The sequence below is a fragment of the Pollachius pollachius genome (assembly GCF_949987615.1).
Source record: "Pollachius pollachius genome assembly, chromosome: 18".
In the NCBI taxonomy this organism is placed as follows: Eukaryota; Metazoa; Chordata; class Actinopteri; order Gadiformes; family Gadidae; genus Pollachius; species Pollachius pollachius.
In genome coordinates this window covers 3,841,620-3,856,130 of record NC_136951.1, presented here as the reverse complement: position 1 = coordinate 3,856,130, position 14,511 = coordinate 3,841,620, and the positions used below count along the sequence as shown (strand labels likewise).

Sequence of the window (14,511 nt, the reverse complement as noted above, 5' to 3'; positions counted from 1 at the left end):
TTTGTTCCATGAGCTGCTTTTGGTCCATTTGATCTGTGTGCGGCTATTGGTCCAATCATCTGTGAGTGTATACTGTAGCACATCACTATATGTAGAGGAGCTCCTGTGTAGAGAATGAACACCCATTCTCTATAAGACCTTGTCTCAGGTCAGCATTGGAAATACTCCTTACTACAACAGGCAGTGCTTTCCTTCTGTAGTCTGATTGGATAACTCTCTCGTGTATGCCTGGTTCTACTACTAGTAGTATCAGAAGTAGTAAATCCTTAACACTGGAACAGACGCTCCCCTTCTGGAGCTGTCCTCCAGACAACCACATGGAACCAGTCCGCTGGTTTACTTGTTGTGCTCCAGGTCTTCTAGTGACCCCAGGTTAGAGGGTAAGAGGTGAAAGGTTTAATCCACTGAAGGCTAAGATGACTGACAGAGGGTCAGGGGTTGGAAGTCACCAGGTGTGTGTCCCCGTAAGTTGTCTGCAGACAGAGGGTCAGGGGTCACCTGGAGTGGGTGTCCCCATAAGATGTCTGCAGACAGAGGGTCAGGGGTCACCTGGGGTGGGTGTCCCCATAAGATGTCTGCAGACAGAGGGTCAGGGGTCACCTGGGGTGGGTGTCCCCATAAGGTGTCTGCAGACAGAGGGTCAGGGGTCACCTGGTGTGTGTGTACCCATAAGATGTCTGCAGACAGAGGGTCAGGGGTCACCTGGGGTGGGTGTCCCCATAAGGTGTCTGCAGACTGAGGGTCAGGGGTCACCTGGGGTGGGTGTCCCCATAAGGTGTCTGCAGACAGAGGGAGCCGTGGTGAGGCAGAGGGTGGGTATGGTAGTGTTCGACCAGCGCCTCCAGGGACAGGAAGGTTACGTCAATGTCCAGAAACACTCTCTCGTCCTGAAACCAAACGAATAACAAAGATCACTTTTGTATATAGTATTGTATGACAGGTGTATTGTCATACAGGTGCATGAAGACTCTTACCTCTTCAAACAGACGGTAATTCCTGGCTTTCCCCACACTCACATCCCATACCACGAGCACCTGCAGCACAGGGAAACACGTGAGCTTCACTCTTTACCTTCTTAAGAATTTAGCAGGAATTTAGCAGGTTTGCCCCAGGTTTCCCCCAGGTTGATAGTTGATATGTCGAGATGTACATCAGCCGTGATGTTTGTTTGACTCACACCCTCTCGCAGTGTACGCGCATACTGAGCTCAGCAGTTGCCAAGCCATTGTCATCCATTATATCCCAAACGAGTGTTTAGAAGCTCACATAGCTTTCTCTTTGTTTCATTCAACCAGAGTAAGCTCATAAGAACTGCCCTTGCTAGGTAGTTGTGGTGTGTTCCTGAATCCTCGGACACCAGCCTTCCGAGTTGGAAGTCGGGAAATATCCCAGCTTTCTTGAAGCATTTCTCTGAGCCACGCCCCCTTTTTGTCTTCATCCCTCAAAAATGGCTGCGCCCGTGAAGAGATTTATTTTCTTTGTATTTGTACCGCGTTGGTCATTTTAATGTAGATTTTAAATGCTCTTACACACTTGATTACCTTGCTACTTTACTTTGTTACCAATGTATGCATTACATGGTCTTGCTCTGCGTGCAATACAATGTAAAGTTGTGTTGTTTGTTTTTGGGGCTGGTTTGCTAAAGAGGCTAATGTAGCTAACGATAAACAACGACTAGCCAATTTCATGACCCAATCACAAAGACGAACGGAAACGCTATAAATGCTCTGAGACCGGAAATGACGTCAAAAGTGCAACTCGGAAGGCTGGCGTCCGAGGATTCAGGAACATCTCCAATTGTGTCCTCAAAAGACAGGCGTTTACACCTCTCTTTTGTGTTTACACAACGGGGGGGGGGGGGGGCAACGGTGCAATGGCCCCTCAGTTTAAATATTGTGCCCACTTATGGAAAAAAGACTGCATTTATATAGAGCTTTTATCAAAAGCCTTTTACAATATTGCCTGACATTCACCAATTCAAACACAGACTGCGGAGTCAACCATTCAGGGCAACAGCCAGCTGGTCGGGAGCAGTTAGGCTTGGTTTCATGCTCAGGGACACCTCAACACTCCAGGGATCGAACTAGAAACCATGCGGTTACCAGCCAACCAGCTCTACCTCCTGAGCTACAATTCTTTTGAGAAAGTGCAAGTAGAGGTAGCCTGGTTGGGTTCTATTTTTTAGCTTTTTGGAAATGCGTGGGAAAAAAGACATTATTTCATCATTGGCTTTGCTGCCAAAAAGTAGATGTGACTTTAGTGTTGTTTTAAATGGTGGACTAGTTGCTTGCTTTGCATGACATCGATGAGGGCGGGTAGACCTTGATCAATCTCGGTGGTTGTCACACGCAGTGTATTATTGCTCTCTGGTGGTAAGATAGCTTGCTACTGAATTGAATGGTTTTTAAAGCGGTGCAGTAGCCTGCAGTATTCTTGCAGTGAGTGGCTGCAATACATTGGGTGATGATATCTCTCCTGTGTTATCAGCGAGTGACAATTTGTTTTGCCCCCTCTGTCATTTCTGATGCTCACTTGCCTGGTTAATCCTGCCACCGGGGCTGTGACAGACTTATAGACTGAGGTGGCAGATGATAGTGGCTGTGTTTAAGGCAGTGTGGTCATTCAGAGCAACATTTCAAAAAGTCGCAAGGGTAAGTGTAGGAGGTTGTGTTTACTAACTGATTTGAACAGAGCGTAAGCGCTCACTTTTGAATCTTAATGAGCTGCCAGTTCCCAGTTTTACAAATGTACTACGAGACTCAAATGAACAAATCGGTGAGCATGCTCAGAGGCGGGTGAACACAGAACCAAACTTGTGGATTGTTTCGTTACGGGCACCCATTTAGAAAGCTTCATAGCTAGGACAGATTGTATGCGCTCATTTTTGTTGGAAAAAAAACAAGATACAGCTATGAGAGCTTCTGAGCTCTCATTTGGAATATCATTTAGATCAATGGCTCACCAAATGCCCAATTTCAGAAGGGCCGCACAACACCAGAGGGGGGGTGGGGGGGAAATCATTGCTGATTGACATTCATTCAACATTAATTGACTTAGTCTTAGTAAACGGGCCAAAACCTTTTACTTCCATCCATCCATTCATCCATCATCCATCCATCATCCATCCATCATCTATCCATTCATCCATCCATCCATCCCTCTATTTACCTTGTTCGTTTTAGTGCCTGAGTTTCTGATTCCATACAGTCCATCGTGGGGCGCTGAGGATGTCTCTTTAAACAACCTGTTAAACAAAAAGGTAAATAGAATGCCTTCATATTCGTACACTCAAATCAACATACATGCTTCATATTCAACCATCCATACACACATTTAGTAACACATTCATACGGCAGTGTTAGCCAACAGCCAGCCATCACACACAAACAAACTATTCAGACCAGCCACTAGGTAGGGACAGTAATGAGTTGGGTGTTGTGGTTGAATGGTGAACAGTTTATGTCTCTCACTTCTCTACACTGCTGGTTTCTGTCGTGTCAATGAAGACTGAGTCTGGTAGCTGAACCTGGGAAGAGAAAGGTGTCACATTACAAAACACAACATAAGCAAACCACACAACACAACGCTATTACAACACAATACAACAAAGACCCAAACACAACTAGGCAGAGCACAAGTCCATACCAAGTGTAGTTCTAGCTTACATTCTCATAGTCGTCATCAGAGTCTTCCCCTTTCTGGACCAGGCCTGGCTTTCTCCTGTTGGTCTCTTGCATCTCGTCCACCGAGGTCTGGAAACTCTGACCATCGGGGGACTCTCTTCTGAGAGAAAACCAGAACTTATTATTTTCTATATGTTACAGACAACAGGTTTCCTAGCTAAATGGTAACTGTAATGGAACCATGTTAGCCGGTCATAAACTCACTGTAAGTGTAACGTGTTAGCTAACCCTAAAATAACTCTAAGTAAATGTAAGCTAGCATTATGCTAACTGTAAATTTAGCTAATTACCTAGCAAAATTCTTAGTTATAGTTATAGTTACTTAGTTATTTAGCCAAAAACGTACAGTAACTGATACATGTTACCTAGGCATTTTAGCCAGCCATATGGGGGTCATCCCTATGTTCCCTAGGTCCTATGTTCCCCGGGTGCAAAGGGTTAGGGTCAGGTTTAGTGTTATGGCTAGGGTTAGGGTTAGGGTTAGGGTTAGGGTGAGGGTTAACCCTAAACCTAACCCTAACCCTAACCCTAACCAATCGGAGGAGAGACATTCTAACCGATCACAGGCGAATGAGAGGTGAAAAAGGCGGTACTAGCCCCTACCATCCTACGAAAAAAAGATTTGCTCTCCGGATCCTATGTTCCCCGGTCACATACAAAGCGGGGAACATAGGACCCGGGGAACATAGATACGCTCCTGCCATATGCTAACAGTGGCCTGTAATAAAAAAACATGACATCATAGTTCAACCTACTGCGTTACATTCTCGGCTACACTGGGCATGGTCGGTGCCCGAGTGGGCGTGGTCGTTGTCCGAGTGGTGGTAGTCGGTGTCCAAGTGGGCGTGGTCGGTGACCTAGTGGGCGTGGTCGGTGACCTAGTGGGCGTGGTCGGTGTCCGAGTGGGCGTGATCGGTGTCCAAGTGGGCGTGATCGGTGTCCAAGTGGGCGTGATCGGTGTCCGAGTGGGCGTGATCGGTGTCCAAGTGGGCGTGATCGGTGTCCGAGTGGGCGTGGTCGGTGTCCAAGTGGGCGTGATCGGTGTCCGAGTGGGCGTGGTCGGTGTCCGAGTGGGCGTGGTCGGTGTCCGAGTGGGCGTGGTCGGTGGGATAGTTGGTATGGCAAGGTTTGGCGGGGCGGGAGGGGGCTTGGGGGGGGCTGGTCCTTGGCCTGTCCTGGGTTGCGGAGGGTGGGTGGCAGGAGCAGGGCGGGCCGGGGGGGCCGAGGGGGTGCAGGGAGCGGGAATGGGAGGAGGCAGCGGCGGCGGCGGCGATAGTTTGCCTTGGTTACCGGGCAGCCCCCGGGGACTTTTGTTAGGCGATAGGGCGGGGGTGTTGTTGAGCATGCGGTGCTCCAGAAGTCTGCCGATGGAGGGCGGAGTCTTCCAGCCCTCGGAGGGGCGTTGCTCCGGGAGCACCGAGCCCCGCCCCTGGAGGAGCCTCTTGGTGTTAGGGGGCGGTGGGAGGGGCGGGGCCAGAGAGCTGCTGGGGGTGGGAGGGGGGGGCAGGGCGCCTTTCCTCCCGGGGTCCTTGAGGATAGAGGGGCTGGGGAAGGGCGGGGGAGTCTTTCTGGGTGGGAGGCTCGGGGACAGTTTGTTGGGCGGGGGCACGGGGGGTGGGAGGGTGGGGCCTTTGTGAAACCTGGAGGACGGGTCAGAGGTCAGAGAGCGGGGTGTGGCGGGCACCGGGGGGGGAGGGTAGGCTGGGGGAGGGACGTTGGGACGACCTGCGAAGGACCTGGAGTCAACCACTAGTAACCAGGAAGAAAACAGGGAGTAATCAACAAGGAACCAGGAAGTTGTAAGCGAGTTGCCAGAAAGCAAACAGGAAGGCATACGTAAGTAACCAGGAAGTAAAAAAAAAAATAGCAAGTTACAAAGGAATAACAAATACATTTATACACAAAGTAAACAACCAAACTGCCAAAAGATTATAGATTTGTTTAACATTCATCGGTTCTTTTAGTCAAGAGACTAAATCGAACATACAAAAGTGTTTTCTGTTCGTGTAAATGTGTGTACCTGTCGATGTTGGGGAACTGTCAGGTTTGACATAGTCTTCCTCATCATCATCTTCATCTTCCTCCATATAGTCTTGACACGAGGGAATAAATAACATTTAAAATAAGATATGTGATATGTGTACAATAAATGTGTGTGTTGGTATTTGTGTGTGTGTCTGTGAGCAGGTGCATGTGGATGAAATTGTATGTGTGTGTGTGTGTGTTTGTGTGTGTGTATGTGTGTGTCTGTGTGTGTGTGTGTGTGTGTGTGTGTGTGCGTGCGTGCGTGTGTGTGTGTGGTGTGTGGTGTGTGGTGTGATGCGTTTGTGTGTGCGTGTGTGTGAATGTACATCCGTGTTTGCACGCGTGTTTGAGTGTGTGTGTGTGTGTGTATTTGTGTTTGTGTGTGTGTGTGTGTGTGTGTGTGTGTGTTTGTGTTAAGGCATTACCATCCTCTGTGTGGTCCTCAGAGTGTTTAATATCCATGGGTCGTTCTATGCTGCCATAGAAGCTCTCTTCATCAGAGTCTGTCTCGCTATGGAAACAGAGGAAACTGTTACATAGAGTACATAAACATGACCTAATATGATCACGACCGGAAGAGATTCTGTGACAGACTTAGCAGCTAACCATCCAACCAACTTCACAGGTCCAAGTAATTCTACGGTTACTGGAAATGGTTTTACTTTACCTTTACCTGCCCTATCTCTTTGGATTCTGCTGTTGGTAATATTTAATGTCTGATGGAGGGAGGTGGGACCTGGCTCTAGTGAGACCTGATGGAACTGGGACCTTATGGAGGTGACAACTGATGGAGGTGGGACCTTATGGAGGTGACACCTGATGGAGGTGGGACCTTATGGAGGTGACACCTGATGGAGGTGGGACCTTATGGAGGTGACACCTTGGAGGTGGGACCTTATGGAGGTGACACCTGATGGAGGTGGGACCTTATGGAGGTGACACCTGATGGAGGTGGGACCTTATGCAGGTGACACCTGATGGAGGTGGGACCTGGCTCTAGTGAGACCTGATGGAAGTGGGACCTGATTGAGGTGACACCTGATGGAGGTGGGACCTTATGGAGGTGACACCTGATGGAGGTGGGACCTTATGGAGGTGACACCTGATGGAGGTGGGACCTTATGGAGGTGACACCTGATGGAGGTGGGACCTTATGGAGGTGACACCTGATGGAGGTGGGACCTTATGGAGGTGACAGCTGATGGAGGTGGGACCTGATTGAGGTGTCACCGGATGGAGGTGGGACCTGATTGAGGTAGAGACCTGGTGGAGGGAGATCACGTAGAACTAGTCGTAACAACAGTTTCCAGGAACCAACGGGTTCTCTGAAATGATGAGTTTCAAGTACCGCAGTCGTCCTCTGATGCGAGTTCTCACAGAACTTCCACACCAAACCACTCTCGGTGGTTTAGTGGTCGCGCTCAGTGTGACTCATGTGAACAGCGTCTGGTGCACAGAGGTCTGCAGGGGGTCCAGCGCGTCTATTTCCTCTCTTTAGATAACCACATTACATATGTATGTATTTAATATGTACTTACAAAGTGATCAGGGACTCTCTCCGGTTGTTGTAATGGTCAATCTCCTTGCGCAAAGACTTCATCCACTTCTGTGGAGGGACAGCACTGTTACGGCAGAACTGTGTCTGTCTGTCTGTCTGTCTGTCTGTGTGTGCGTGTGTGCGTGTGTGTGTGTGTGTGTGTGTGTGTGTGTGTGTGTGTGTGTGTGTGTGTGTGTGTGTGTGCGCGTGTTATCAGGGTCATGAGGTAAAGGGAAGCAGCACGAGTCACGGACACACACACATTAATGTGTTCATGTGTCAGGGCTCACCCTCCTCTCCTCCTCGCTGGCTGCAGAGAACAACCAGGTTCTGTGTTTTTTGCTGAAGTGGACGATCTTGAAGGGAAACACATTATTGGAGGTGGTCTCCTCCGCCGCCCGCATCACCCTGTAATACAGGTATAACATAGGATTATAATGTAGGAACATCACCCTGTAATACAGGTATAACATAGGTTTATAATGTAGGAACATCATCCTGTAATACAGGTATAACATAGGATTATAATGTAGGAACATCACCCTGTAATACAGGTATAACATAGGTTTATAATGTAGGAACATCATCCTGTAATACAGGTATAACATAGGATTATAATGTAGGAACATGATCCTGTAATACAGGTATAACATAGGATTATAATGTAGGAATATCATCCTGTAATACAGGTATAACATAGGATTATAATGTAGGAATATCATCCTGTAATACAGGTATAACATAGGATTATAATGTAGGAATATCATCCTGTAATACAGGTATAACATAGGATTACAATGTAGGAATATCATCCTGTAATACAGGTATAACATAGGATTATAATGTAGGAACATCACCCTGTAATACAGGTATAACATAGGATTATAAATAAAACTTCAGCTATAACATGGGATTATAATTATAACCTGGAATGCATCAGGTTATATAATATAAAATTATGATTATAACATCAAGATTAGGTCGATCTGATTATGTGTATCAATCACATTATTTCAGATTATACCAGCCAGATTATATGATTTTGTTCATATCAATAAAACTTTATAACCCAGGAGAGATTCTATCATCAAAATTATATAATTAAGGGTAGGTTACATCAACCAGAATATATGATAAAGGATTGTTTATACCAGATTATATCAACGAGATAACATAAAGAAGCAACTGTAAAGAGATAGAAAAACTCCAAAATGACTGAAGAGAAGTAACAGTTTACGAAAACATGACAACTCCATGCTGAGCACTTGGAAGTACTGAAAGTAAAAATGCAACTGAAGGTAAAAAAAAACACAATTTCCTCAGACCAAGGAAGTCCCAATTTAGTTTCTTCCTCTTATCATACACCCACGTTTTTTTTTCCATGTGTTTCTCGGTTCATCTCGACCTTGTGTGGTAATGGTATCACTTCCTGTGCGTCAATTGGCCTAATGAGGCAATAGGCCTAAGCATGTGACTGTGAAGCATTACACATTGTTTACAAATAAAATGGGTGCTAATCTGATGTAGCCATTGAGGAAGATGCTAACTTATTGTAGCTGATGCTAACCTGTTGTAGCCATTTAGGGAGAAATGGTAACCAGTTTTAACCAGGGAGATTGTGCCTTGTTGTAGTTGTTAAGGGGAGATTTTTACCTGTTATGGCTGTTGTGGAAGAGATGCTAACCTGTTATGACGTTGAGGGAGAAATGCTAACAGGGAGAGATGCTAACCTGTTGTAGCCGTTGAGGGAGAGATTCTAACAGGGAGAGATGCTGACCTGTTGTAGCCGTTGAGGGAGAGGTGCTAACAGGGAGAGAGGCTAACCTGTTGTAGCTGTTGAGGGAGAGATGCTAACAGGGAGAGAGGCTAACCTGTTGTAGCTGTTGAGGGAGAGATGCTAACAGGGAGAGAGGCTAACCTGTTGTAGCCGTTGAGAGAGAAGGCACCCTGGGGAGCAGCAGAGGTGCTGGTCTTGAAGTAGTAGACGCAGCCCTTGTGGAGGATGATGTACCGTAGAGGCCCTAAGAAGGGGAGGAGGAGGGGAGGAGGAGAGGAGGAGGAGGAGAGGGGGAGAGAAGAGGAGGTGAAGGAGGAGGAAGAGGAGAAGGAGGAGAGTTGAGGAGAGGAGGAGGAGGAAGAGGAGAAGGAGGGGAGAAGGAGAGGAAAGGAGGGGAGGAGGAGAGGATAGGAGGGGAGGCAGAAAAGGAGGGGAGAATAAGGAGGAGAGGAGGAGGTAGTGATGAGGAGGAGAGAAGATGAGAAGAGCACGCAGGAAGAAGAGGGGTAAGAGGAGTAAGGAGAGGAGAGAGGGGAGGATCAGTTGTGCAGCTTTGAAAGTAATATCGCATTGTCTTTCACTCATTTACCCTTTACAAACATGAGGAACCTAATTTGATAGAAATGGATAATCTCCACAGGGAAATGGGAGGTAGTAGTAGATGTCTAACAGGATCTTTCCGAATGTATCTGAATCTGAGTCTGTCTGGGTCAATCTCAATGAAAGAAATATCCCTAATTTCTTCTGTGCCTGAGATCAATAAAGTACATTTACTTATCTTATCATTATACCTATATTTCTGTTCTGTACTCAATTGATCTAATCCTTATCCAAAGAAAAGCATGTAAACCAAGTGGTTGGCGGGGCCTGTGACTCACATTTCATGAGGCTGAACTGGCTGCCTCCCTTCTTGTGCAAATAGCCACAGGTGGACACGCCCCCAGGCATGGTGAGGAGGTTCTGGGCCCCGATGGCCCGCATGGGGGACGGCCAACACAGCTCCAGAGAGGCCATGGATCTGTAGGGGAGAGGAGGAGGAGGAGGAGGAGGAGGAGGCATGAGGGAGTGGAGAGGGGAGGGGGAGGAGAAGGAGGTAGAGGAGGAGGGTGGATAGGGGAGAATGTGGAGGAGGAAGTGGAGAAAAGAAGAGGTGGAGGAGAAGGAGGTAGAGGAGTTGGGTTGGGAGGGGAGAATGTGGAGGAGGAAGTGGAGAAAAGACGAGGTGGAGGAGAAGGAGGTAGAGGAGTTGGGTTGGGAGGGGAGAATGTGGGGGAGGGAAAGAGAGGTTGGAGGAGCAGGGGGGTGGAGTGAAGAGGTGAAGGAGGTGGGAGGAAGACATTTTAAAGTGAAAGGAAAAGCGTGTAAATCAGAGATGAGGACAGCGACAAACAAGAGAGGAGAAAAGGGGATTAGAGAGGAGATGGGGAGAGGAGGAGATGGTGCAGGATATGGGAGGAGAGAAGAGCAGGAGGGAGAGCAATGAGAGGGGGGAGAGGAGAAGAAAGAACACAAGACAAGGAGAGGAGAGCGGGAGGAGAGGAGAGACGGAAAGGGATTGTTAGGTCATCATGGTGCGTTATGGTTCAGAGAGATTTAGCCTCAGATTATGGTGAAGAGAGGAGATAACGTCTTCCAAGGCAGGGAGAAAAAGGAGAAAAGTAATTAAAGTGCTGGAGGCTGATCTCTGAGCTCTACCGTAAACACATATAATTATAGTAGTGGGCAGGGTTACGAGGTCACAGCAAGGCAAACGAAAGTAAACTTTTTACCTTTATCGCATAAATTCTCAATACTCTGGCATATATATATATATATATATATATGAGAGTCCGCACCAAATAACTCTCAACGTAGCACAGACAAAATAGAGTTTATAAGATGTTTGTATGATGAAATGATCTTTGTCCAAATCAAAATCATTGCACACTTTACTACTATGCCCATCTATTCTCATTAAATACTATGGTACTATACTAACTACATAATATACTACTATAATAATGACACCATACTCATTACACACATTACCACCAAACACATTACACACTGTAAGGATTAAATGACCAGTGGGTAGAATTCTATGGTAGCTTGCGGAACGTCTTGGCTGAAATTTAATATAGTATTCATAAGTATATTTTAATTAGTATATACGAATCATTGTGTTTCCTTAACCTTACAAAGGAAATACTGTACGGTAGTGAAGATGTGGTTTACAGTTATAATGTAACTACAGTAATAATGTAGTGCGGATGTGAGCTACAGTAATAATGTAACTACAGTAATGATGCAGTGAGGATGTGGGCTACACATTAGAGGAGCTCTATGCTGCCTACCTCTTGCTCAATCTCCTCCTTAGGGTTTCAAACACACGCTGTAGAATAGAGACCCAATGGCCATGTGTGGGGTCCAGTCCCCAAAAAATCTAGTCTCTGGTCTGTGGTCTTATCCTTCAGGACTAGTCTAGCAGAGTGGGCTCTAATCTAGCCACTAGTGTAGCAGAATGGACTCTAGCCGTTCACTCTGAGAACACACCCTCCTGACTGATGGTACCGAATGAAGACTGGTCCTACACTTGAACAGGAATGTTGCAATTACTCTCTCCCCCCTATCTCTCTATCGCCCTGCTGGAGGAAGGAAACAGAAAACCTTCCTTAGTTTCTTTTTTTCTCTTTCGTTTGGTTCTGTTGACTTGGTATTGAGTATCTCTCTAACACTTGCCAGCATTCACACACGTGCACACCAACGCGCACCGACACTCACACACTCACACACACACAAACACATACACACACCCACACACACACACACACACACATACACAGACGCAGGAAACCCATAATTTCCAGCACCCAAGGAAATGTTCAGCTTCCTGAACACCCAAAAAAGATAATGAGAAAGAAAGAGAGAGAGAGCGAGAGAGAGAGAAAGAGAAAGAGAGAGAGAGAGAGAGAGAGAGAGAGAGAGAGAGAGAGAGAGAGAGAGAGACAGAGAGAGAGACAGAGAGAGAGGGAGTGACTGACTGACTGACTGACTGACTTTTCAAGTTAAGGATGGCTGTGCATACGCACAACCAAAAAGAGCTTAAGTAAAAAAAGTTAAGTGTGGAAGTACAGAGAAAAAGCCATAAAACAGTTTAATAAAAATATATAAAGACATCATCTTCATAAAGTACAGAAATTTAAAAGAGCCTCTGTAACATGGACATATGTAGACTGTAGTTTTGTGACATACATGGTATTTGTATTTGTATGTATAATATTTATTTATATATCGACATTTATAATATCCATATATGGTTATTCATTATATATATATATAATATAATATAGAATTAGTTATTATTCATTTTTATATAAATTATTTGATAGAGCTTACATGTTTGAAATAAAGACAATCAATTGTTCAATCAATCAATTAATCAATCAATCAATGGTAGTTTCAGTTTCATTATTTCGGTGACATTATTTTAGTTCCCAATGTTTACAGAGGAGATAGGAGAGAGGAGATAAGGGAAGGCAGGACTAGGAGGGGTGAGAAGGAGAAAAGGAGAACATTGAGGGGGGTGGTGAAAATAAGGGAAATGGAAAGTGTGTGTATACAGCAGTCAGTAGGGTGATACTGCGTGTGTCTGTGTATGTCAGTTTGAGTGAATGTGTGTGTGTGTGTGTGTGTGTGTGTGTGTGTGTGTGTGTGTGCGTGTGTGTGTATGTGTGTGTGTGTGTGGGTGTGTGTGTGTGTGTGTGTGTGTGTGTGTGTGTGTGCGTGCGCCAACGCATACATTGTGGGATGTGTAAGTGACAGTGAGTCTGTCACTTAGCTAAAATAAACAATGCTAAGCTAAAGATGACAACTTTCTGTTTGCCAGAAAGGGAAGCTTTGGCTAGGAGCGGCTTTTTAAGTCAAGACGTTTCCTCACACCCACCCACACACACACACACACAAATACACACACACACACACACACACACGTTTCTATACCATCACTTGCTTTGGCCATATATGGGCTTGACCTGTCAAAAAGAATATTTTTTCTCAGTTCTCTTAGTGTTGAAAGACACAAATAGGTCTCTTGTTCTCTCTGTCTTTCACACACACACACACACACACACACACACACACACACACACACACACACACACACACACACACACACACACACACACACAGACACACACAGCAGAAGAGAAGTATGGCCGGCTATTTAAGCTGTGACCATACATTTCTTCTTAAAGTTATTGTATTAGTGTGTATTGTATTATCCAGGCGTATAATCCATTGTATTCAATCTAAATCTACTTGACTTACCTTAAACCTTCTAAAATTCACCCTAAATCTACTCAGACTTACTCTAAACCTTTTTAAATGAATGAACCCTTAATCTAATTGACTTAACCACAACATTCTTCAATTTGTCCCATAGCTTCTTGACTCACCCTAAATCTTCTTAAATCCACCCTAAATCGACTTAAACTTATTATAAACCTTCCTCAAGCAACCCTTAATCTAATTGAATTACCCTTAACCTTCTTAAATCCACCCTAAATCTGCATAGACACAACACACCTTAAGTCTATGCAGACTAACACTAAACCTCCTTCAATTCTCCCTGAAGCTACCATCCCCTTAACCTATTCCCCCACCCTAACCCCTCCGTAGAGCATGCCCCGGTGGCTCGTGTGTAAATACAGAGTGCTGGACTCACCTCCTGAGTTTGAGTAGTTGTGATATTTACACCAAGGAGTTGGTAAAGAAGAAGGCAAGCAGGACTTACGTGAGGTCTATCTGCTTCTGAACACACATTTTACTGTGTGGCCGGCTGACCAGGGACTTCTTCCTCACAGACACAGCAGACATGGCAGACACGAGGGAGCGAGCCCTGCACCATTCACCATGCTGACCACCCCACCGGCCGACTGGACCAGACCACAGATGGGAGACAGATGGATGGAAGGACAGAAGGACAGAAGGAAAGACAGTACAGACTGAAGGAGAGACAGAAGAGACTGAAGGAGAGACAGAACAGACTGAAGGAGAGGCCGTACAGACTGAAGGAGAGCCAGGAGCTCGTGGAGAGACTGGACGAGGGAGACTTAAGTCGGAAGGTGAATAGAACTGAATGAAGGGGGTTTAAGGAACCGTTGACAGTAGTAATCCACAGCTGTGTTGAAGGGATTTGGCTAAAGAGGAGACCAGGGTGGAAGCTCTGAAGTTATCTAGAGCAGACAGACTGAATCGATGTGAAACCATGAGTGGTTTCCTGTAGGGGCAGAGCCTGCAGCCAGCCACATCTTCTTATTGGCTATGTGACTTCCTACTTCCTCAGAAACACACTCTGACAGGAAGCTGGGGGTACTTTCCAACCCCCGGTGTATAACAATGGACAGTGGACAGTCACCTACACACTCATGCGCAATTTACACACATACACACACAAACACACACACACACACACGCATGCACGCACCCAGACACACACACACACACACACA

General features: G+C 46.0%; 1 protein-coding gene across 3 annotated transcripts in view; it reads right to left on the bottom strand.

Moving 5' to 3' along the window:
* Positions 1-14,185, bottom strand: part of sh3bp2 (SH3-domain binding protein 2) — a 15,211-nt gene extending 1,026 nt beyond the window's left edge. Inside the window, exons 1-13 of one of the 3 annotated variants that reach the window (XM_079756185.1) lie at positions 13,794-14,185; positions 9,901-10,040; positions 9,164-9,266; positions 7,536-7,653; positions 7,247-7,314; positions 6,134-6,219; positions 5,704-5,775; positions 4,439-5,432; positions 3,666-3,783; positions 3,471-3,526; positions 3,169-3,244; positions 975-1,034; positions 1-887 (exon numbers count right to left, since the gene is read on the bottom strand). The exon at positions 1-887 is cut by the window's left edge and continues 1,026 nt beyond it. In XM_079756185.1, coding sequence (XP_079612311.1) covers positions 750-887; positions 975-1,034; positions 3,169-3,244; positions 3,471-3,526; positions 3,666-3,783; positions 4,439-5,432; positions 5,704-5,775; positions 6,134-6,219; positions 7,247-7,314; positions 7,536-7,653; positions 9,164-9,266; positions 9,901-10,040; positions 13,794-13,876 — 2,112 coding nt within the window. In that variant the 5' untranslated portion in view covers positions 13,877-14,185 and the 3' untranslated portion in view covers positions 1-749. Of the gene's footprint in view, positions 888-974; positions 1,035-3,168; positions 3,245-3,470; positions 3,527-3,665; positions 3,784-4,438; positions 5,433-5,703; positions 5,776-6,133; positions 6,220-7,246; positions 7,315-7,535; positions 7,654-9,163; positions 9,267-9,900; positions 10,041-11,355; positions 11,516-13,793 lie in introns of those variants that run through there. The other 2 variants (XM_079756186.1, XM_079756187.1) reach the window with 2 other exon arrangements.
* Between the last annotated feature and the right edge of the window lie 326 nt (positions 14,186-14,511).